Source organism: Petaurus breviceps, unplaced genomic scaffold (genome assembly GCF_028583685.1).
Source record: "Petaurus breviceps papuanus isolate PSGF00001 unplaced genomic scaffold, PetGlider_PUasm1.0 229, whole genome shotgun sequence".
Taxonomy (NCBI): Eukaryota; Metazoa; Chordata; class Mammalia; order Diprotodontia; family Petauridae; genus Petaurus; species Petaurus breviceps.
This window is the reverse complement of record NW_027185903.1, coordinates 7,329,745-7,354,364: the sequence shown is the minus strand read 5'-3', so window position 1 is coordinate 7,354,364 and position 24,620 is coordinate 7,329,745. Positions and strand designations below refer to the sequence as shown.

The 24,620-nt window shown below is 36.5% G+C and overlaps 1 protein-coding gene across 8 annotated transcripts in view; it reads left to right on the top strand.

The window, feature by feature from the left end:
- Positions 1-24,620, top strand: part of CPLANE1 (ciliogenesis and planar polarity effector complex subunit 1) — a 148,359-nt gene that overhangs the window by 15,692 nt on the left and 108,047 nt on the right. For 7 of the 8 annotated variants that reach the window (XM_069096163.1, XM_069096162.1, XM_069096166.1 and 4 more), the window contains 10 exons: positions 1,498-1,744; positions 1,900-2,058; positions 2,243-3,000; positions 3,386-3,594; positions 4,342-4,422; positions 6,507-6,671; positions 9,660-9,833; positions 17,248-17,476; positions 18,171-18,310; positions 22,398-22,615. In XM_069096163.1, coding sequence (XP_068952264.1) covers positions 1,498-1,744; positions 1,900-2,058; positions 2,243-3,000; positions 3,386-3,594; positions 4,342-4,422; positions 6,507-6,671; positions 9,660-9,833; positions 17,248-17,476; positions 18,171-18,310; positions 22,398-22,615 — 2,380 coding nt within the window. The remainder of the gene's footprint in view (positions 1-1,497; positions 1,745-1,899; positions 2,059-2,242; positions 3,001-3,385; positions 3,595-4,341; positions 4,423-6,506; positions 6,672-9,659; positions 9,834-17,247; positions 17,477-18,170; positions 18,311-22,397; positions 22,616-24,620) is intronic. The other variant, XM_069096164.1, reaches the window with a different exon arrangement.

Here is a 24,620-nt window from a genome sequence, read left to right as displayed (position 1 = left end):
TTATTGTTGTTTAAAATATTTATATTGGGATAGTTTCTAAAACAAAATATAAAGATTTTTTTTTTACCTATGTATCAACCTTACAGGATGAGAACATTGAAAAGGATATTAAATAGTTAGAAGCCATACTTATTGTGATTTTCCATATAAATATAGCTATAATTACAGTCATTTAAATTTATGGAATTTTCTGAATGTTTGCAAAGAACTTTTGTCTACTTTTATTAAGTTAGTTCAGTTGGTCTCTGTCATTAAATTTTTAACGTGGAGAATTCAATGAAATGCATATCATGGTATAGTACCTCCTTTCTGTGTTGTTTTCTTCCCCACAACTCCAACCCTAGAACTCAAAAGACTTGCTGTTAAGAATATTAGGTGGATGGGGGCGGCTAGGTGGCGCACTGAGTAAAGCACCAGCCCCAGAGTCAGGAGGGCCCGGGATCAGTTCTGGCCTCAGACACTTAACACCCACACAAAAAAACTAGCTGTGTAACCTTGGGCAAGTTACTTAACCCCAACTGACCTCCAAAAGGCAAAAAAAAAAAAAAGAATATTAGGGGGGCAGTAGTTAGAGGGACCCTTGGTAGGTGGGGTCTAGGAATTCTTCTACTATCTATTATCCTTTCCACTGAACATTCCTTTACTTTTTGCCCCAAACCATTTTTTTTTTTGCTTTTTTGGAGGGCGGTTGGGGTTAAGTGACTTGCCCAAAGTCACACAGCTAGTAAGTGTGTTAAGTATCCAAGGCTGCATTTGAACTCAGGTCCTCCTGACTTTGGGGCCGGTGCTCTATTCACTGTGCAACCTAGCCACCCCTCCAAGCCATTTTCTTAAGAGGACCATATGCTTCAGTATATTTCAGGTCCGTTAGAAATTAATTTATACAACCATTTTATTTCAAAAAATACTTTTATTAAATTATAGAAATACCAAGTTTCACTTAGAAATAGATAAAAAAATTTTTCACCTCCGTTTCTACACACCTTACCTTATTACTGATTTTTTATTTTTTTACACTTCATCAACAAAATGCAAATGTCCACTTCATTAATGAACATTTCTTGGGTACCTATGTACAAGGTACTGTACTAGGTTCTATGAAAGAAATAAAAATAAGATGTAAACTAGGACCTTAAAAATCTAATTAGGTTTCTCTTCTATTTTAAATATGTTACTAGGGGGCAAAAAAAAAAAAAGAATCAAAGACCTCATGAAAATGTTATAATTTGCTGAAAACATAAAATAATAATAAACATTTGCAACATATACTGTTTAACCCAAAATACATTTTTACTTTTTTCCTAAAAGAAAAAAAAATAATTTTATCTTTGTATTTCATCCTTGCTCTTTTATCTTTTTGTACTGTCACTTTTTATTTCTGCCGTCTATTTTTTACTTTTTTCTTGGAAAACAGTATAAAATGGAAACATTTTATTATTTTCCTGTAAATTTACCCCTTCTAATCTTTTTTTTTTAATTTTGGGGTTTGTTTACTAGACCACAGCAATTTGTACCTCAAGATTCAGCTTATTCCCCTGATTCATCAGCCTCTGATAATGACCTGATGAGACAGAGATTTTCTGTAAAAACACACTCAAGATTACCCTACCTAATTGTCTCTGATGGATATATGGTTACATTACTTCGTTTTTTTGATAATCTTACCCCATCTGTACTTATGAAATCATTTCTACTTGAATCAACCCAAAGGCTTGAGAAAATACATCAAGGGCTGATATCTAAGGTATGATTTTTATAGATAATATAAAACATATTTACATTGCATTATTATAAAAATGATAAATAATACCATTTGTATTTGTACACTAACATGTTTCTGGTATGGAAAAAGTGATGGAAGCATGAGTTTGTAAAGTCTTGTACTGTTCCCTTTTATAGCCTAAAGGAAAAAACCTGAGATTGAGATCATTGGATTCCCTTCGATCTAGTCTGTTAAAGCATCAAGGAAACCAAAATTCAGTTGCCTCTGCCATCCCCAGATTCTTGCAGGCAGAGGAAGAAATAGGGGAACTGACAGAGAAAATGACAGATTTGCAGGTACTTGACCTCACAGTTTATTTACTGTGAGCAGTAATAGTCTGTATTGATTTCAATACTGTATCAAGAAATATAGCCTTTGATTCTTGCTTCTAAGGAAAGAGAATTGGGGAACCCTGATGATGTCTATTGCATCATTACTCTGAGGTATTTGATACTCAGATGTTTTTTTTTCTCATTTCAGGATCATGAAATAGAAGAAAGTAATAATAGTAAACAATTTCCCAACAATTTTTTACCCTTTTGGAATCAGAAAAATGATTCTTTGTTTGAAGAAGGAAGACTAGAATTTGCATCCATGTTTGATACTATTCATGCAAAGGATGATTCTAAGGAAAAAGATGATACCATAACAGAACTACATTCTGTCCAGAAAAATCTCCTTGCAGCCTGGAATATTGGAATTTCAAAAAACGTGGAACACAAAAAATTAATGTTAAATTACACAGTCATCTGTATTACTCATTTTCTCTACATTCTTCAGTTTGTAAAATGTCCTCCTAAACAGAATATTTTTTTAAACAAGACCATAAGACATAATGCATGGCTGCACTGTGTCTTTCAACTTTTTCATCAGTGTTTGTCTGTTCAGTACTGGGATCTGAGATACAGACAGGAAGTGGGACATTTGGTTAAGCTGACATCACAAACACTGAAGTTGATGTTCATTCAGCAGCAACAAGATCAGTTATTCTCAGATACCCTTTTAGGCTGTTTCAGCTTACTTAAGATGGTCTCTGACAATCTAAATGGCATATATGCTCTTCAGCATCATCTGATTTCAGCATCAACTGATGGAAATAGGACAATAAATCATGAATCATTGGTGGTACCTATTTTTCAAAAACTTTCTAACAACTGTACTGAAAAATTATGGTCATGGAATTCTTTTATAAAGATGCCTCCTCAGTCCGTAAATCTTGTTCAAAAGCCAGGCCACAGGTATAATTGTGTACTTATATTACTATGTTACTAGAGGTTTAAATAGGCTTTAGAGTTGAATGTTATAGTACTTGTGGAACAAAAGCAATCATAAGAATTTCTTACATTTTTAACAACTGAACAAATATTTTTAATCAGAAACTTGGAAAATATTAACAGTTTAGATTTTAGAATTGCATAATTTAGAAAATATTACCAGCTTTTGAGTATGCCAGAAAATATTTGTGAAAGGAGCTGTTCCTAATAAAATATATAGTTTTTAGAATTTAAATTGAGACATATTTTTGGAAAATGATAATTACCTATTAGTTATATCAAAAATAAGCTACATATTCATTTGTAGTTTGTAGTTTGTTTTTTATAGGATACTTAATTTTCCGTGCAGGTTGTCCATCCTTTGGCAGTTGTTGTACAAACGGACTTTGTGGTATCAAGCTCATCTAAATAGGATGGACCCTAAGGATGATGGACAGTTAACCCAAAGGATAGCACATGAAGAATCTGTTGTCACATCCTTGTTATGCCACGTACAAGCTGTTCTACAGACAGCGGGATGTTACTTGAACCAAACTTTGGAGCTTAAGTCTGTCATTGGTCAGTGTCCCAAAAGGAATTTCAATCCATATAATTAAAAATGTTGTTTGTCTTTGTCTCATTTTGGAAGCAGTGATAAGGATTTGTCATATCTACTCTCAAGCCAATGGACAAAAAGAAAGGCATATTTTTTTACGTTTCATTATAAGTAAGCGGTTTGTATAAAAATATCAGGTAAACGAGATGATTGCAGATACAATTTGGTGTTCTAGCTTTTTCATTTAACATTATTAATAGCATAGCTTTTTGTAGGTTTTAAAGCTGAAAGACACTTTTAAATTTAAACATCATTTATTACAGCTTTCTCATTTTATGGATAGAAAAACTGAAACCTAGACAGAAACTTGCCCAAAGTCAAATGTCCATTTAAGATTATCAAGATGCTTGTTTTTCAGGTTTTATATATATATATATATATATCAAAATTGGCTAAGCTTTTCCCCCAATATGGGACTTTTGGGTTATTGCCAATATTTTTGCTCTTATAAATGGTATTGCCATGAACATCTTTGGACAAATTATTTTTTTCTCTTTGGTGATTATTTTTCTTTGGCATCTCTTCCCCAGTGCAGGCTTACTGGGACAAAGGCTATAAATAATTATGTGGTACTTGTAAATATTGACTGTCCAAAAGACTTAATGGAAAGAGATTTATAGTGTCACTTATGATATTTTTGTGTGCTTACCTTCCAATAGAAGGGTTTTTAACAATGTTAATGATGATTGGTTTTCATTTTTTTTTTTGAGGTGAGGAATACTTTCTTTTGGGGTCATATGAAGAATCAGTTCAACTATGGAAGAAAGCACTACAAGAAACCAAAACAATAGGTAATGATACTATCCTCCCAAAATAGTTGCCCAATGATCAACTAAAATTCTAGAGAGTTTAGGATTGTATCCATCTCCTGATAGAGAAGATGTAGAGTATTAATTAAGACATTTTGGGGGACATTATCTGTACGGGGATTTGTTTTGCTTCACTATACATTTTTGTAATAGAGGTTTTGTTATCTGTATTTTCTCAGTTGGTGGGAGGTGAGTTGGAGGAAGAAAGTGGGAGTAAGAAAATTCTGATCCTAAAATAAAGTTGAATTTAAAAAAGAAAAAATAATATTTGGTATCTTAGAGGTGACTAAATATGTCATTTGATTTACTGTACCTCTTAATTCATTGAAAATAACTCCAAGTTTCACAGTGCTGAAAGCAGTTTTTAATGCCTAGATGTAATGGAAAATTGATTCATACTAGTTGTCAAAAAGGTATATCTTAAAATTTAATCTCAGTATATCTTATGTCCATAAGCAGAGTTCTTGTATCTTTTAAGTTAGTGCAGAATCTGTCAGTGACTCCAATTACATGTTCAAAAAGAGAGAAGTTGGGATTGTAAATAAAGTAACTTTTTTTGTAACTGGGGAAGAATGTAGAAATAAGGACTAAGAACTACACATTGAGCCTTTTTGTCTTCCTGAAGTGTTCTCTTCTTTGGGAAGATATGAAACTTCTGTCCACCAACCTGGCTTGGAGAACTTCATTCATACTAAAAGCCCGATACTTTTGCTAGGTAGATTTCTATAAAAGATAATTGAGTAGAATTTCTAGGGGATTGGTTTTTTGAGGACTTTATGATTTCAAAGTATTAGTGATAGATAACTGAGAGACTGAGGCAATAGGGTAATGTGTTTCTGACTGCAAGTACTCTGTTTTATTAATTTTTTTTGAAATGGCATTTTATTTTTTTCAATTACATGTAAAGATGGTTTTCAATATTCATTTTTAATAAGATTTTGAGTTCCAAATTTTTCTCCCTCCCTATCCCTTCTCAAGATGGCAAGCCATCTGATATATGTTATATATGGGCAATCATATTAAACATATTTACACATTAATCATTTTGTGAAAGTAGAAGCAGAACAAAAGGGAAAAACCATGAAACAACCTCACCCTACCCAAAGTGAAAATAGTATGCTTCGATTTGCACTTAGACTTCATAGTTCTTTCTCTGGATATGGATAGCATTTTCCATCATGAGTCTTTTGGAAAAGCATTCTGTTTTAGAAAAGCTTTTCCAGCTTTTAAATGACAATAATTCAATCATTAAATATTTGTTAAGCACCTACTGTGTGCCTGGCACTGTGATAAGCATTGGGGATACAGAAAGGGGCAAAAGACAGTCCCTGCCCTGAAGGAGCTGGTAATGTCTGACCACTTAGCATTTTAACGGAGAATACTTCACGATGGACAATTCCTCAGGAAGTTGCATTGTTTTTCTTTCTGTTCTACCCTATATATATGTTTGAAACCGGAGTTATTATTAGTCTACAGTAAATGCTAATGTGTAAATCTCTTTATCAGACCTTTAGATAGATGAGCATTAGTTATCCTGACATTATGTGAAATAAAGTAGAATCTTTCAAAACGTGGATAATTACAATTCATCCAATTCAGTCCATCAGACTGTTGTCTGCTATGCGCAAATCACTATCCTGGTTAACACAAAGACAAAATGAAAAACTTTCTGTGATCTCAAGGAGATCGTATGTATAATATATAAACCAGTAAGTGTATACATGACAATTTCAGGAGGAGGGAGGGACCATTAAAAGCTAGTGGCATTGGGAATGGCTTCCCATCAGAAATGGCACATGAACTAAGCTTTGAAGGAAGCTAGGTTTTCTGAGAGGTGGAGATGAGGGGGAAGGACACTTCAGGTAGTGGGGAATGGCAGAGAGGTAAAGAGCAAGGAATGGGGAGCAACAAGGAGGCCAGATTTGCTGAAATGTAAACTGAAGGGGAGTAGTGAGAAATAATTTCGGAGGCATAGATTGTAGCTTATTCAGAACTGAAAGAAGAGAGAAATAGTATTATTATTTTTTTGTTTTTAATGAAAACTTAACATTTTATATTTGCTCAAGGAGGAAAGAGGACATGCATTCTTCAGACACGCTATTATCTTGCTCAATTGTATTGTCATCTCTATTGTTATAATTTAAATGATGCTCAAGGAATGTGTGATCATTTGGTAAGAGAAATACTGAGGCAGTCTCAAATGTCTATCAAAGAAGAGGAATATATTCCAGGTATGTTTTTAGTGTAAATATATCTAATTTTGCTAGTGTCCAAAACATATGCATATAGTTTAAGTTTGCTATTGAAAATTTGATGCCCTTCCTCCAAGGTGAAAATCTTCATGGTTGTATAATATTAGTTAAATTCTTTCCAAAAGGAATACATATTGATATTTCAAATATCTTCTTTGATACATTTCTTTTTTTCCCCCATAGCTCTCATTTATTAAAGTGGCTCATTGAAGTCATCACCAATTTTCTTTAATTAATATAAGCCACAAAGTAACTTAATGCTTTGTAATTTAGGTTAGATTTAAATACCAAATCACTAATCAGGTAGAAAAATATAAATACATAATTAATGTGATACACTTACTTGAAGAATTAGAGAAATGGATAAAGATGGGAACATATGTCATGCACTTATAATAGCTTCACCTTGATTTAGAAGCTGTTGACAATGAAACATTGTTAATAGTTAAAGGAAAGGACATTGTTATAGACTCATAAATTTTTACATTGGTTTAATATATAATCTTTGTGTCATAGGATATTTTTGTTATTGTTCAATACTCAGAAACTCTTTTAAAAAAACAACTGGATTTTCTTCCGAATGGTTGACATTACAAAAAGTCTGACTTATTTATTAGCAAGCATTTATTCATTTATTAATTCAGTTATTATTTATACATAGCAGGCTATGTGCCAGGTATTGTACTAGGCAGAGAGGTAAAGGGAAGGATACGAAGACATAATTGAAGTAGTCCCTGGCCTCAAAGAGCTTACATTCTGGGAAAGTAACTTGTACATATACAAAATTTATATTAATGTAAACAATATGTGATACTAAATACAAGCTGATTTTTCAAGAGAAAAGGCTGGTGGGGGGCTGATGAGAAAAAGCTTCATGCATAAGGTGGCACTTCAACTAAGCTTTGAAGGAAAATGTGGGTTCTAAAAATCAGTGATGAGGAGGAGTGCATTCTAGGTATGGGGAACAGCGCAAAAAAAAAAAACCGACCCCAAAACCCTAACAAACCTGGAGATATGGAGTGTTATGGATGAGGGACAATAAAAAGGCCAATTTTACTGGATCATATTGAAGATGAAGAAGAATGTTATACAGGATATCCCAAAGATCTTAGTTCAGTTTAAAGCTTTAATAGCATAAAACTATACTAAGATGCTTGAACCACTCTGTATAGTAAGGCTAGAAAGGCAGATTGTAGCCAGGTTTTGAAGGGCTTTAAATGTCAAACAGAAGAGTTTATATTTGATCCTAGAATTAATAAGGACCCACTAATTAGGGAAGTGACTTGACTTCTGCTCTTTATCATTGGTGTCTTTTTTGGTTTTGGATTTGGGTTTGAGATGCTAGTGAAGAAAAATTCAGCATCTGCTCATTTGGTACAAACTGTCCTTAAGGATTAGATTAATAAGGCCTTCACAAGCAGAAAATCAAGTATTTGAGTATAGGACTTTGTTTACTTGGAATTTTGGAACATTATTTCTTAGTATTTATCTTAGAGGGGAAAGGGGGCCTTAGTATGTTTGCAGAATGCCTTCAGGACATCTGGTTCCAAATGTCCAGTAGGTAGTTGGTGAAGCTGGGCTGAAGCTCAGGAGAGAGGGTAGGGCAGGATCTGGGAATCATATGCCTAGAGATAATTGTGCCAGTGGAAGCTGATGAGGTCACTGAGAGAGAATTTAAAGAAAGAAGAGAATAGGGCTTAGGATAAAGCCGCAGTCAGGGGACAGGAAATAGATGATGATCCTGTAAAGGAGATAGGTAAGAAAACCAAGAGATAGCAAAGAAAAACCAGAGAGAGCAGCAGTCAAATGCTACCGAAACATCAAAAGAATGAAAACTAAGAAAAGGCCTCTGGATTTGGCCTTTAAGAGAGAGTTTACTTTGGAGAGGGCAGTTTCATTTGAGTGATGAGGTCAGAAGCTTGAGTGCAAAAAGTTGAGAAATGAGTGAGAGGAGAGAACATATAAATAAAGATAACTTGACAGCTTTTTCCAAGGAGAAAAAGCTGTGAAAAAATAGAATTTAAAGGATGATAGCTTGAGAGAACTTTAGAGTCAATTGAATATATATATTTATATTTACATAAATATATATGTATATATTTGCTTTTTAGCGGGGGGAAGGCAGGGCAGTTGGGGTTAAGTCACTTGCCCAAGGTCACATGGCTAGTAAATGTTAAGTGTCTGAGGCCAGATTTGAACTCAGGTTCTCCTAACTTCAGGGCAGGTGCTCTATTCACTGCACCAACCTAGTTGCTCCAAGTCAATTGAATGTTAACCAAAGGATAAGTGATATGAAACAGTAATATATTTTTAGGGATACATTCTCATTTGGGCCTGTAAGTTCTTTCCTCTTCAGATCTGAAGAAACTAATGGTTCCTTCCCACCTCTTCCAACTTGATATGACAAAATTGAGCAATTAGTAATGTTAGGAAGATTATAACTTCCACTTAATATACACTACGTGCTATTACATACAGTAACCTACAATGACCATTTTCTTGGGAAATGAAATGAACTTTAGTATTTTAGTTGTGCGATATACATTTTATATGTTTTTAAAACCTGAATTTTAGTATAGTTATTTAGGATTAGTATTAATTTTCAGATTTATTAATGCCAACCAGTGGTATTCTGGAGTTTGTAAAGTAGTTTTTTATAGTTTAAAAAAATAGCTAAGATTATAATTCTTGAATCACTAGAATAATGTTAATAAGACTCCTTGTATTTTAAAATTATTTTTATTTTAATACTTGAGCTAATTGTTTAACATTCCTGTTATCTTTAAGGTTAGATACCAAGACATAATCACCAATTATATCTTTTTGTTTTTTTTCTTCATGGACTTGAGTATATAATATAGTGTGTTGTTCCATATATGAAGAATTGTTGTCAGAATGATGTTTAACACTTTTCTACTAGTTTGTTCATAGTCCACTCATACTACCTATGTTTTTGTTACTTTTTAGTTTCAGAGAATTTTCTTTGTGATTTTGGAATAATTGGAAATGTTCGTCTTGAGGCTGCAGTTGTGGTTGTTCGGTGCATGGCGCGATTCATGGCTTCCTATTTCACCAACCAGCAGCTTTATGTGCTCCCACCTCACAATGTGGGTGTTCTTCCTCCACTTCACATAGAATCAGGTATTTTTATTGAAAGAATAATATTTAATTATGCCTCAGTTTACACAATGCTTTATTCTCAAATATAACACTTTAGATTATGCTTCTGATTGATTGACAGCACTTAAAGATAGTTCTCTAGCTTCAATTGAGTTGACTTTTGTAACATGAAAATACCAATAAGATCAGGTTCTTACTTTCATTAACTGGAGATATTTTGTCATCTCTTTTTGGTAATTGGTATTCATAAGGATTCCTGTTACCAGATGTTTTTTAGTGGAACCTGGACAAGCTTTATTTGTCACAAATGTTGTACAGATATTCTTTTTTGTTTTGTTTTGTTAATGCCTTTTGAAATAGTTGTTTATTAATGAATATAACAACCTTTTCCTTCTACCTCTCACCCCCTCAACCACTGAGTCTTCATGAGATCCTTCATACAGAAATGATATCTGGCTTCATTTATACTTTTGGGATCCTGTGGTTTCTGTGACTATTTGAACTGCCCTCCATATATACAGATATACATTCAGAAGTATTACAGCAAAGTTTCATGATTTTATTAGATGCCATATTTTAAAAATGTGTGAACATTTAGCAAGGTACTGGGTTGAAGTTTACTTTTGTTCTTATCCTGAAGGAGATAGAGGGATTTAGGACATAGGATCTTAGAATTTCAAGGGCCCTTAGAATTCATCTAATCCAATTACTTCATGTTCTAGATCAGGACTTAAATTTTTTCCACTCATGACTCCTTCAGCAATTCTTAAACACAGTTTAAGAAGTACAGTCTAGATGAGAGAACAGAGGCCCAGAAAAGTTAACTGACTTGTCTGGTGGTGATAAATTTGAACGTTTGACAATTTGAGAACAGTTTGTTATGGAGCACTTTAGAAAGAAAAGTACCTAGTTATATTTAATAACTTTTTTTTAAACCAAATCTCTGATTCATTGGTATAGGGAATTTGCTGTCTTTGAATGCAGATCAGCACCTGCTGTGCACCTTCTGGTCATGGAGAATTCCCTTGGATACTAAGGGGGAGGGGTGATGTGACTTGTCAGGATTCTGTGTCCAGCATGTGGGAAATTCTGACTCTGGTTGGCTCCTGGTCCACTTGGCCATGCTGCCATTTAGTCAATAGATTAATTTATAGTATTCTCATTTGTTCATTAAAACAGGTCCTTAGGGACTTTTGCCTCCCAATACTTAGTGATTGTTTATTATATATAGTTAAATCTCATCTTGATTAATGAATTACTTGGAAACAAGGTTTATTTATATCATGGTTCAGTGGATCATACTTTAAAAACTGGAAGGGACATGAAAGGTTGGTTTTTTTTTTAATGCTGTATAAACTTCTAGTTTACATCATTCATTTCTATAACATTTTGAGTTACAAATTTTCTCCCTGTTTTTCCCCTCCCTACCACCCCAAAATAGCGATCTCCTTGGACATCCCTTCCTCCAATCTGTTCTCTCCCATATCTTCCCCCATACTCCGTCTGACTTTCCAATAGGGCACGGTGGATCTCTATGCCCCAGTGCCTGTATATCTTATTTCCCAGTTACATGTAAAATAAAATATTAATAATAATAATATATATTTTAAACATTTGATTTTAAAACTTTGAATTCCAGATTCATTCTCTTCCTCCCTTGTCACCCACCCTCACTGGGAAGATAAGCAATGCAATATAGGTTGTACATGTCTAGCTATGCAAAATATTTCCATAGTGGTTATATTGTAAAAGACTGATTATGTTTCCCTCCCTCCTATCCCACCTCCCACTTGTTCTATTCTCTACTTTGATCCTGTCCCTTTTCAAAAGTGGGTGCTTCCAACTTCCCTCCCCCCCAGCCTGCCCTCCCTTCCATCATCCTCCCTCTAATCCCCTTCCCCTGCTACTCTCCTGTAGGGTGAGATACCCTATTTTGTGTGTATTTAATTCCCTCCGCAAGCCAAATTCAGTGAGAATAAAGTTGACCCATTCCCTTTTGCCTTCCTGTTCTTCCCCTCCATTGTAACCATTTTCCCTTGCCTCTTCTATATGAGATAGTTTATCCCATTCTGTCTCTCCCCATCTCCTCTCATTATATTCCTCTCTCACCTCTTAATTTCACTTTTTAAGTATCATCCCTCCCTATTAAATTGGTCCTGTGCCCTCTATCTATGTATACCTGTAAACACATATACACACATTCACATATGTATTCATATGCCCATATACCCTCATATATAGACATATATATATTTCTGTTCCCTTCAACTATTTTCATACTGAGAAAAGTTTCATCAGTTACAATTATTGTTTTTCCATGTAGGAATGTTAATAGTTGAACTTTAATAAGTTCCTTATGATTTCTTTTCCCTGTTTACCTTCTCATGCTTCTCTTGCTTCTTGTATCTGAATGTCAGATTTTCTATTCAACTCTGGTTTTTTCATCAAGAATGCTTGAAAGTCCTCTATTCCACTGAATATCCATATTTTCCCCTGAAACATGATATCAGTTTTTTTTTTAAAGCAATCGGGGTTAAGTAACTTGCTCAAGGTTACACGGCCAGTTATTTCTGGGTGTGGTGCTAAGTATCTGACCCCAGATTTGATCCCCAGGTCATCCCGACACTGGAGGCAGTACTCTTACTTGCTGAGCCACCTGGCCGCCCCTACATGATATCAGTTTTGCTGGGTAGGTAATTCTTGATTTTAATCCCAGCTCCTTTGACCTCCGGAATATCATATTCCGAGCCCTTCGATCCCTCAGTGTAGAAGCTGCCAGATCCTGGGTTATCCTGATTGTGTTTCCACAATATTCAAATTGTTTCTTCCTGGATGCTTGTAATATTTTCTTCTTAATCTGGGAATTCTGAAAACTGGCTATAATATTCCTAGGAGTTTTCTTTTTGGGATCTTTTTCAGGAGGTGATCAGTGGATTCTTTCAACCTCTATTTTGCCCTCTGGTTCTAGAACATCAGGGCAGTTTTCTTTGAGAACTTCCTGGAGGATGATTTCTAGGTTCTTACTTTGATCATGGCTTTCAGGTAGTCCAATAATTTTTAAATTATCTCTCCTGGATCTATTTTTCAGGTCAGTGGTTTTTCCCATGAGATATTTCACATTGCCTTCTATTCTTTCATTTGTTTGGATCTGTTTAACAGCATGTTGATTTCTCATAAAGTCATTAGCTCCCATCTACTCCAGTCTAATTCTGAAGCAATGATTCTCCTCATTGAGCTTTTGAGATTCTTTTTGCATCTGGCAAAATCGTCTTTTTAAGGCATTGTTCTTCTCATTGCCTTTTTGAGCCTCTTTTGCCATTTGAGTTAGTCTATTTTTTAAGGTGTTATTTTCCTCAGTCAGGCTCTTGACTCTCATTTAGTAATTTTTTTGCATCGTTCTCATTTCTCTTCCCAATTTTTTCTCCACTTCTCTTATCTGCTTCTTAAGGTCCTCTATGCCCTGTAACCAGCTCGTATTTTCCTTTGAAGCTTTTGGTGCAGGAGTTCTGACTTCACTGTCTTCCTCCTGTTCCATGCTTTGGTCCTTTTTGTCCCTAAAATAAGAGTCTAATGTTGGAATCTTCTGTCTGCTTTGTTTCCTTTGCCTGGTCATGTTGCCCCTCAGTCCCTTGACCCCTGGGCTTTTTGCCACAGTAGGACTCTGCCACCAGACAGGGGAGCTTTCGTCCCAAATGCTGGAGTTTTCTCAATTGCTGGAGGTATTAGATGGGTGCCCTCTCTGGGGTCTCCACATGCTCTAGCAAGCTGGACATACACCCCAGAATCTCCACCATAGATTGCAATCCACATCCAAGCAGGTTAAAGCAAGAGCGAATACCCTCAGGTCGCTTGGTCCCCCTACACTGTGCAGGCCAGGAGCTGAAGCTGCCATGTGGTGCTGGCTGTGCCCAGTTTCTCAGTGGCTTCTCGCCCTGGGGGCAAAATCCAATGCATTTCCGACTACTGGTCCCAAAGTCCACACTGCACTGACCTCTCACTTTGTCCTTAGCATCTTTGTGTTGATAAATCTGAAAAGGGCCACAGTTGCTGCTGATCTGGAGTCCCTCCAGCCAGCGGCTGGTCAGGCCTGCCCTGAGGCTAAAACCTCTGGCTCTCAGGGCTGGGCTTGACTCCCAGAGCACTGCGCTGGCCTCTTCCTGCCGGTCTGCTGGTCTGTCCTTAGCGTGAAGTTAGCTTCTCTGTGTCATTTTGTGGGTTCTGTAGCTCCAAAGTTTGTTCAGAGTCACCTTTTACATGAATTGGAGGTGGTAGAAGCCAGAGCCCCCCGAGGAAGTCCTGTTTCTACACCATCTTGACTCTGCTCCCTGAAAGGTTGTTTTTACAGGTTTTTATTTTTCAGATGAAGAAACTAAGGCTCAGAGAAGTAAAGTCACTTCCTCATGGTCACATAAATAGCAAGTAGCACAATTGGCTTATGAATCCAGATCCTCTAATGCCAGAGTCTGCCTTTTTTGAGGCAGCTAAATCAGGAAGATACAAATTCAAAACCATTGGAGATTTACTAGCTGTGTATCACCTGAGTATATCACCTTTTGTCTCTCTCAGTTTCTTCAACTGTGAAATGAGTATAATAACCCCACCTTGTGGTTATTATACACAGTATTATATTATATATAATAATATATTTTATTTGTTTTATTGGATATAACATATAATAACATATTCCACATATAATTATGCTAGAATTATATATAATATAATACATATTTTATTTATATATAACATATTAACATATATAACATAATATGATATATGTAATATATAATATTATACATTATGGTTATTGTATGGAATAACCCTTGCAGGGTTATTGTGAGGATTAAATGAGAGAATATTTCCAAAATGCCTCACACAGTGACTGGTGCATAGTAGATACTTAATAAAGGCTTATTTCTTTCCTTCCTTTCTCCTTTTTACATTGTTTTCCATGACCATGTTAAAATTGGCCATGTTTTTGGTATTTGTTCTATAGAATTCAACAGTAATTTTGTTGTGTAACTTTACAGGACAGAAATACTTTCATGTATAACTTCTTTTTTGTCCTTACACATTTGAACATAAAACAAATCATAGGCAAAATTTTTAGGTCAGTAACTTTGTCTTCCATAGTTCCAGACTTTTTGTATCCTTTTTCTTTGTTGGTGACTTTTTTCTTCATGCACAGGTCCTATCCAGGGGTGGGATACTTGTGGCCTTGAGGCCACATGTGGCTCTCTAGGCCCTCAAGTGTGGCCTTTTTACTAAATCCAAACTTCATAGAACAAGTCTCCATAATAAAAGGATTTGTTAAGTAAGACTTGGACTCAGTCAAAAGACGGCATCCAAGGACCTAGAAGCCCACATGTAGCCTTGAGACTACAGGTTCCCCACCCCTGTCCATGTTTTTAATTCCTTTTCTCTTGTTGAAGCTAGAAAGATGTTCTTTCCTGGCTTAGATAACTAGAAGCTGTGGGCAATGAACTTAGGTGAATTTAGAGAGTTAGGTAAGTTACAAGATAAGGAGCACTGTTGGACTACAAGCAGGTAGATTGGAGAAAAGTAAAAGGAAGCTAAGCAGTAGGCAAGACCTTTTGCTAGAGGTAGAATGATTAGGTAACAAACCTAAGCCATAGCTGTAATAAGACAGGGTATGATGCTGGCATATGAACTCTTTCTCCAGTGTAGGCTGCTGAGTGCTGTTAGCCTACCCAGGGATAACCCTGTTTGGCTCCCCCCACCCCCTTTGGCAAACAGAATGCTACACATTGAAGGAGCCTTTTCCAGTTAATATGACCTTTTTTCTTACTGGGGTGGAAAATTATCTTTATCTACTCAGGAATCTTGGGCTTCAGTGGCCAAACACAAAAAGAGCACCATCTTTTGGCTTTTTTGGGATCTCATTGGGGTGCTGTATCCTGAGGGAAGTCTAGGGTATTTGGCCCTGGGCTACTGTGTCAGGCTGTCTGTAGAGTCTCTGATGTTGTATTTGTTGTCAGGGAGTCTGCCATATTGTGTTAATTGGAGGTGTGAGTGGGACTGACAAAATCTAGTTTTGGTTATTTACATTTGTTTTCGCTACCCTTAGCCTCCCCTCTCTGTTCTCTCAGTCTTAAAAAATAGGCAAGGGGGCAGCCAGGTAGCACAGCGAGTAAGAGCACCGGCTCCAGTGTTGAGAAGACCTGGAGATCGAATCCCAGGCTCAGACACTTAGCACCCACCCAGAAACACCTGGCCGTGTAACCTTGAGCAAGTTACTTAACCCCAATTGCTTAGGGGCGGCCAGGTGGCTCAGCGAGTAAGAGCACCGGCTCCAGTGTTGAGAAGACCTGGAGATCGAATCCCGGGCTCAGACACTCAGCACCACACCCAGAAATGGCTGGCCGTGTAACCTTGAGCAAGTTACTTAACCCCGATTGCTTAAAAAAAAAAAAAAAGGCAAGGATTGGGACAGCTAGGTGGTACAGTGAATAGAGTGCCGGCCCTGGAGTCAGGAGGACCTGAGTTCAAATTCGGCCTCAGACACTTTTTTTTTTTTTAAGCAATCAGGGTTAAGTAACTTGCTCAAGGTTACACCGCCAGTTATTTCTGGGTGTGGTGCTGAGTGTCTGAGCCCGGGATTCGATCTCCAGGTCGTCCCAACACTGGAGCCGGTGCTGTTACTCGCTGTGCTACCTGGCCGCCCCCGGCCTCAGACACTTAACACTTAATAGCCATGTGACCTTGGGCAAGTCACTTAACCCCAATTGCCCTACCTTCCCCCCTCCAAAAAGCAAAAAAAAAACGTAAAGATCAGAATTGAATGTGGTCGAAAGAAAGAAGAGAAGAGACTGAGAATACTGTAGACAAAAATAAATTATACCAATTCTTGATCAGAACCTAAACTTGATTCTCAACTTCTAGGATGTCAAGCATCTTTAGGATAACAGCTCCAAGAAGGATGTCCTAAATAAACCTTTAGGGCACTAACTTCAAATCCATAAGGCTGTATAGAAGCACTTTTATATTTGTTGATTAATTTAAACTGTTGTGTGAGTCTTGATCTGTGAGTGAAATCTGCATTTTTATTCATGCCATTCACATAGGTAGTGAAAAGGAACTTCTAGAATATGTTAAATATCATTTTGCTAGTTCTATTTGGGTTCTTTGTATTTCTGTGTCTTTGTTTTAAAGAAGGCAGCCTAAGATCTCCAAGAATACTAAGTAAAGTGGTTTCATTGTAAAAAACAAAAAAAACCCTCAAATCCTTCTCCCCTTCCCCCAAATAACCCCAAACTGTAAACAGTTTCACAGTTTTGGACTTTATTGCAGAAGACTGCCAGTTGGGGAGGTCAACACAGACATTTAAGGAATCATTCTGGTATCCTAAAAAATCCCTAGTTGTCTTACAAATGTGCTTAAAATTTTATATTTCCTCCTTTTCTTTATTTGTTCACAGAACAGTCTGTTCGAATCATTCCTCTGCAGCACTCTAAGGTGGCAAGTGTTATTAGAGATCAAAACCTTTCATATCTATGGACAGTTGAATATGCTCTTGAATTGCTGTTTATCACTGGTCTCATCCCAGAGGCTGTGTGGCTTGCTCACAGACTTGGTGACTGGAAGATGGCTGTTTCAATTGGTTTAGCCTTCAAATTATGCTATAAAAGTAACAGCAATTTATCAAGGTGTGCATTTTTCAAGTATGTTTAAGTTCACAGTTACCACAGTAGTGCCATCATTTTGAGAGTTTAATTTTTATTATTACTATTGTTTGCATTTCACATAGGAACTTTATCACTTCCAAATGTATTCATTTCAAATTAGTACTCACCTTCAAAGGGCACTTAATATTTTCAAAGATTAAAAACAAACTTCCACATTTTGTATGGAAATTGAAAGAAACCCATTATGTTCTAATTTTTTTTCTTTGATTGAGGGTATAAAGTAGTCAGTTTAAGTGGTTTGTGTTCTGTTGTTTTTAAAATTCTGAATAATGTATTTTAACTGCAGATATTTATTTGATCTCTGAACATGAGCACAAAATAGTTTTGTGGAAAGAGCACCAAACAGTGAATTCTAAAAACTAGACTCTTAGCCCCAGTTCCTATACTATTAACATAAACACATTTATTAACTTTTTTATGCCTCATTTTCCTCATTCATAAATTGAGAGAAGTAATATTTGCACTGTTTCTTAAAGTATAGTTTTAGGCAAGGAGCTTGTTAAATAGCAATGTGCTATATTTGTAATATCTGTTGTTTTATTATATATAACTATCTTTTTATAAATTAAAGATGTGTAAAAAATCTTGAAATTTTCACTTCTTCCATAATAGGATTGACTTTTTTCCTTTGTTTTCCTTCCCCAAATGATTTGAGGTGTAAGAAAAAGGATTTAACTCTACCATTAAACATGACTCCAACACGAATTTTTCAGGAAAAACTACAGTGTTTTTTAGGTCAACCAGCGTCTTTGGAAGTGGCTAACGAGTTGGGTCCCAAATACAAACAGTTTACAGGTATGGTACTTATCATTTGCTGTTATATATATCAGGTTAATTTATGTAAATTCTTTCATGCTATTTCCAAAGGTCTTAAGTGTCTACTGATTGAACCACACCTTAAGTTTATTATCTGAAAAGAGTAGATGGCATTTGCAGTTTAAGCACCTGAGCTCTCCCAAACTCATTGCTTTGAGGCCTTGATGGATCTGTGATATTTTTGTGGGTCCTCTTCTTATGTATGTACATTACAATCCTTTTATACTTTAATGTTGTGCATTTCTTATTTATATTTTCCTAATAATCCTTCATAGAGAACAATTTAATGCACTGGAGATGCAAGGAATACATACCTTCTTCCCAGTGCCACTTCCAGAATCTGTCTTTATCACTGTCACTCAGTAACCTTAATCTTTTAAGGGTCATTCAATCCCTATTTATCATCCTGTCAGAATTCTAGTAGCCGTTATCTGCTACCCTCTAGGACACTTTCCCCAATTCAGTGCCGTTTTCACAGTCTTTCTCTTCTCCCCTACTCCTGTCCTCATGCTAGAGGACTTCAACATATATCTTGATACTCCCTCAAACACCTTTACTTTCTAGTTCCTTGACTTCCTCTTTTCCCATGACCTACCTCTCCACCTCACTTCAGTTACAGAAACGATCATAACCTTACTCTTTTTTTTTTAAAGCAATCGGGGTTAAGTAACTTGCTCAAGGTTACAAGGCCAGTTATTTCTGGGTGTGGTGCTGAGTATCTGAGCCCGGATTTGATCCAGGTCATCCCAACACTGGGGCCGGTGCTCTTACTCGCTGAGCCACCTGGACGCTCCTAAGCAATCGGGGTTAAGTAACTTGCTCAAGGTTACACAGCCAGTTATTTCTGGGTGTGGTGCTGAGTATCTGAGCCCGGATTTGATCCAGGTCATCCCAACACTGGGGCCGGTGCTCTTACTCGCTGAGCCACCTGGACACTCCTAAGCAATCGGGGTTAAGTAACTTGCTCAAGGTTACACGGCCAGGTGTTTCTGGGTGGGTGCTAAGTGTCTGAGCCTGGGATTTGATCTCCAGGTCGTCCTAACACTGGAGCCGGTGCTCTTACTTGCTGTGCTACCTGGCCGCCCCCATAACCTTACTCTTGCTATTATATACAAATATTTCACTTTCATGTTCATGAACTCAGAAATTCCTTTATCTGATTATAATCTGTTGTGATTATACCTTTCCCTTTGCCTCACAACCCCTAAACTTGTTCTTTGTCTTTTCTGTAGCCTGTAGTGCCTCTCTCAGTTCTTTTCCAGGCCATAACTCCTGTGCTGACTATACTCTAATCCCTTGCCCATCCTGACATCTTAGTAAATCCGTTCTACTTTATACTCTCCTCTCTAGTCTCCTGGTCCTTTATTGGAATCTTACCCTGCCAAGCCTCATCCTTATATTACTCCTATAACTACTGCCTTCACTCTTAGTCATGTACTTGTAAATAATGGGAAAAAATATGAAACTGTTCAAATGGGGTTCATGACAAATCAATTTTACATAATCTTAACTTGGACCTCACTATGGCATAGTGATTCTTTTGCTCCTCCCTATTCAATTCACTATCTCACCACAGCAACTTTTCCAGACTTTTTCATCCCTCCTTAAGCCATACCTTCCCCCACTTTCTCAACCAAGAGCTTTGCATCTCCCATGCCTGTCCCCTTAACTTCCCTTCTCCTCCATCCCCCTTTCCCATTAAGAAAGACCAAAAGGCAGAGATGCTTGCTCTGTCTTGGGACTGCAATTTGGAAGGGCTTACATCTATAACAGTACCCAGCTAAAGAAATGAGGACTGGAAGGACAGACCTGGAACCTAAAGGAATATGGCCTTAAGATTATCTAAAAGACAGGGGTAGCCAGGTGGCTCAGTGAGTAAGAGCACCGGCTCCAGTGTTGGGATGACCTGGGGATCAAATCCAGGCTCAGATACTTAGCACCACACCCAGAAATAATTGGCCGTGTAACCTTGAGCAAGTTACTTAACCCTGATTGCTTAAAAAAAAAAGATTATCTAAAAGAGTTCACATATATATATGAGTGGATATTCCAAGACAAAGGAAAATATCTAAATACCTGATGAGGTAGAGGATCCTTTGGTTTTTACTTAGTGATCTCATCAGCTTCTATGAGTTCCTTGGTGTTCTCATCAGCCTCATCAGCCTCTGTGGGTTTAGTGATCTATTCACATGATTCCTAGATTTTCTTACACACACACACACACACACACACACACACACACACACAGCCTGTGTAGCCCTTGTCTCTCTGTGAAGCAGCTAGGTGGCACAGTGGACAGAATGCCAGATGTGGAGTCAGGAAGATCCAAATTCAAATCTTTCCTCAGACACTTACTAGCTATGTGACTTTGGCTAAGTCACTTAATCCTATATGCCTCAGTTTCCTCATCTGTAAAATGAGCTGGAGAAGAAAATGGCAAAATGCTGCAATATCTTTGCCCAAAAAAAACCCATAAAGGGGTCATGAAGAATTGAACATGACCAAAATGACTAAACCACAGCACACACTGCCTTTTGGGCATCTCTGATTAGATGTTCCATTGGCATCTCAAGCTGAACATGGCCAAAACAGAATTCATTATCTTTTCCTCATATCTCCTCTCTTCCTTACTTTTCTTTTACCATCAGAGGTACCACCATCTTCTCAGTCACTCAGGCTCCCAACCTTGATATCTTCCTTGGTTCTTTATTCGCATCAACTCCATATATTCCATCTATCTTCTCTACATCTTTTGTTTAACTTTCCTTTCAATTCACAAGCCAACTACCCTGGTACAGTCCCTCCTTGTCTCATACCTATACTGTCACAGTAGCTTTTTGGTTGGTCTCCCTGGCTTGTTTCTCTTCATTCTGTCCATCCTGCATTCAGTTACCAAAGTGATTTTTCTCAAGCAAAAGTATGAACATGTCAGCCCTTCCTTGAATTCCAGGGGCTTCCACTGATCCTCCAGGACCAAATATAAAATCCTCTGACATTTAAAGCTTTTTACCACTTGACTCCTTCCTACCGTCCTATAATGTTAATGGGTTATAAGACCTTCCCCCCATCATTAGCCTCATGTGGAGCCCATTAAGGGAAGCTTGCTTGTAGGAAGGCGTTTCTAATTAGGCACTAAGTCGAGAGGGTTGTGATACCTTCTGGCTCTGAGAAGTATATATGTGCTCTGAGAAGTGTATACATACTCTGCTTTGGTATTTTGCTTTGGGGGCTTGCTTATGAGAAGGATCTTGTGATTCCCTAGTGGAGATTCTGAGTAGCCATATGTTCAGAGCTCCTCAACTGCTCAGATGTAAAGGCTCTCTTGATCCAGGGATATATGTGAAGTATATAGTTAATTCAGGCAGTCAGATCCCTGTCTGTTGGTCTTTATTTCTCTGCTTATATTTTCTCTGAAATTCAGGGTGCAGACTTTTCCCCTGAACTGGTAAATGTAATTTAAAAAGATTGTTGACCCCTTGAACAGCTATCTTTCCTAGTGAAACAGATCTAAGAACCTGTGCTAGCAGCCATCTTTGGTATGCCAGTGGGTTGCTCCTATACTTCCCAATCTCCATGCATGGATTCTTGTTCCCTCTACTATTTATCAGCAATGCCATCTTCCTTGATGTTTCTCACACAGCCCTCTTATCAGCTGACTGTATGTTTGTCCTCACTGTACCATGACTGGATTTCTTTCCTCCTCACCTTCAGCTCTTAGGTTTCTTGGTCCTTTTAGATTCATCTCAAATCCTTATCTCCTTTGCTGCTAGTGCCTTTTTCTGGGATTACCTTCCACTTATACTGTTTATGTTTTCCATGAACATTGTCTCCCCCATTTAAATATTGAGTTCCTTGAGGTCAAGGATTACATTTTTTATTTTTCTTTGTCTCTGTATCCATATTGCTTAGCAGAGTGTCTGGCATATAGCAGACAATAAATAGTTTTAACTGAATGTATGTAAGTATATTTATGCTTGAGAGTCAATTTTTAAAAAGTTAAGTGGCTAGCTTTGAAATTTATCAGTTTCCACAAATTAATGGTTATATTTGTCTTCCCATTTTATAGATCCTATTGAAGAAGAAGATGTAGACCTACTTTTTAATTCCATACAGGAAATATTGAAAGCAGCAGTGATGGCTGATGCTGATATTCTTTCAGAGACATTTCAGCTTTTGATAGACTCAGCCAAAGACTTCAGTAAGAGGTTATGGGGCTTAGTACCTATGGGCTTGTATCTTCCCTCTCCTCCATTATATTGTCCTCAGCCAGCTGTTATTAGTGAGGTAAGTATGAGGGATTAAAGTTTAAAGTACTTTGAAAATCAGATATCCTGTCCATTTTTAATTTAATTTAATTTTTTAAAGTATTTTAAAATAAATTATTATTTTTCATTTTTATATCTCTTTTGCTTTCCATTGTATCTCTTCTTCCTTCCAGAAAGCCATCTTATATAACAAAAAATTAAAAAGAGGGGGGAAAACTGTTCAGAAAAAATAACATATTGAAAGAATTATCTGCAGCGTTCCACACCTCTGCAAAGATATAGGGAGAGGTGCTTTCTCATCTCTTTGGGGCCAAGCTTGGTCATTTTAATTTTGCAATATTATGTTTACATTATATTGTTGTCCTTTCCATTTTCATTATTGTAGTCATGGTTTATATGATTTTCCTTTTTCTGCTTATTTTACTTTGCATCAGTTCATAAAGGTTTTCCCTTGCTTTTCTGTTCATCATATTCATTGTTTCAACACAATAGTACTTTCTTAGGTTCATACATCGCTGCTTTTCCCCAGATGATAGGCAATTACTTTGTTTCAGTTCTTCTCTACTAAAAAAAAAAGTGCTGCTATAAATATTTTGTTATTTATGAGGCCTTTCTGATTTTCATTGACTTCCTTGGGGTATATTCTATAGCAGAATCTCAGAATCAAAAGGTATACACAATTTAGCCACTTTATTTGCATGATTCCAGGTTGCTTTCCAGATTGGTTGTCCCAGTTCACAGCTCTTTCAATAGTGCATTAGTATTCCTGTCTTTTCACAACCCTTGTAGCATTAAGTAGTCTGCTCTTTTGTTATCTTGGCAAATTTGCTGAATATGAGATGAAACTCTGGGGCTTATTTGATTTGCATTTCTTTTGTTGTTATTGATTTGGAGTAGTCATTCATATGTAATCATTCATAGTTTTGTAGTCTTTTTGAGAACTGTTCATATCCTTTGACCACTTATCAGAGAATGACTTTTGGTCTTACATATTTCTGTTAGTTACATATATATGGATATATATGTGTATCTTTGATATTTGATCTTTATTAAAATAGATATTTGACACAATTTTTTTCTTGTTATCCTAGTTATATTAATTTTGTTCATGAAAAATCTTTTCAATTCCATATAATTGAAGTTATTTTGTCTTTTGTTATTGCCTCTTGTCTCTGGTTGTTTAAAATTTGCCCCTAGCCATAGATATAAGAGGTACCTGATTTTGTTTCCTGCAAGGTTTTTGAAAATAAAACCATAATAAAAACTGTCTTCTGAAATATATAAAATCTTTTAAACTGTTTACAAATGAGAATAGGTAATTTCATATAATATTCCTATTAAGTAAATAGTATAGCTCTCCTTGTTTATTGTCACAAAACAAATCAGAATTGAATTTCAGAAGTTCCAAAAAATACTTCCAATCTTGGATACAGAGGTATACAATAAATATTTCCATTCTGTTATTTGTTATTGCTCTGCATTTTGAAAGGCTGTTTTTTTCTTGTATTAGATTGATTGTTTAAAAATAATGTCTAAGAGAACGTTTTCATCATTTTGTCCCTCTTTTGTTACCTCTTCTCTGAGAATTTTATGTATAGCTGACTTTTCTTTTAAAATATACAGTCAGTTGAATAAACAGCTTTCAAAATTGTTGACTTCTCCCTTTTTTTCTGACCTTCTGTTCCCTCTTCTGTATTTTAAAAAAAGATGCCTTACTGACTTTTTAAAAAATTTAATCTAATTTTTTGAATGAAATTTTATTTTATTTCCTTCCTTCTTTCCTCCTTCCACATACATCATCAAGCCATGACTCGTTGGTCATGTCCAAAAAGTGTGTCACAGTCTGTATCTTGATTTATCATCTCTCTTTCAGCAGGTGGATAACAAGTGTCATTGTAGTTCTTCTGGAATTATGGTTGGTCTCAGAGACTCTTTTCTTTATTTGTTTTGTTGCTACTTTATCCCTATCCCTACTTTCCCTCTTGATCTCTTGGGAAAAAAAAGAAAAATAAAGGCCTTTTAAC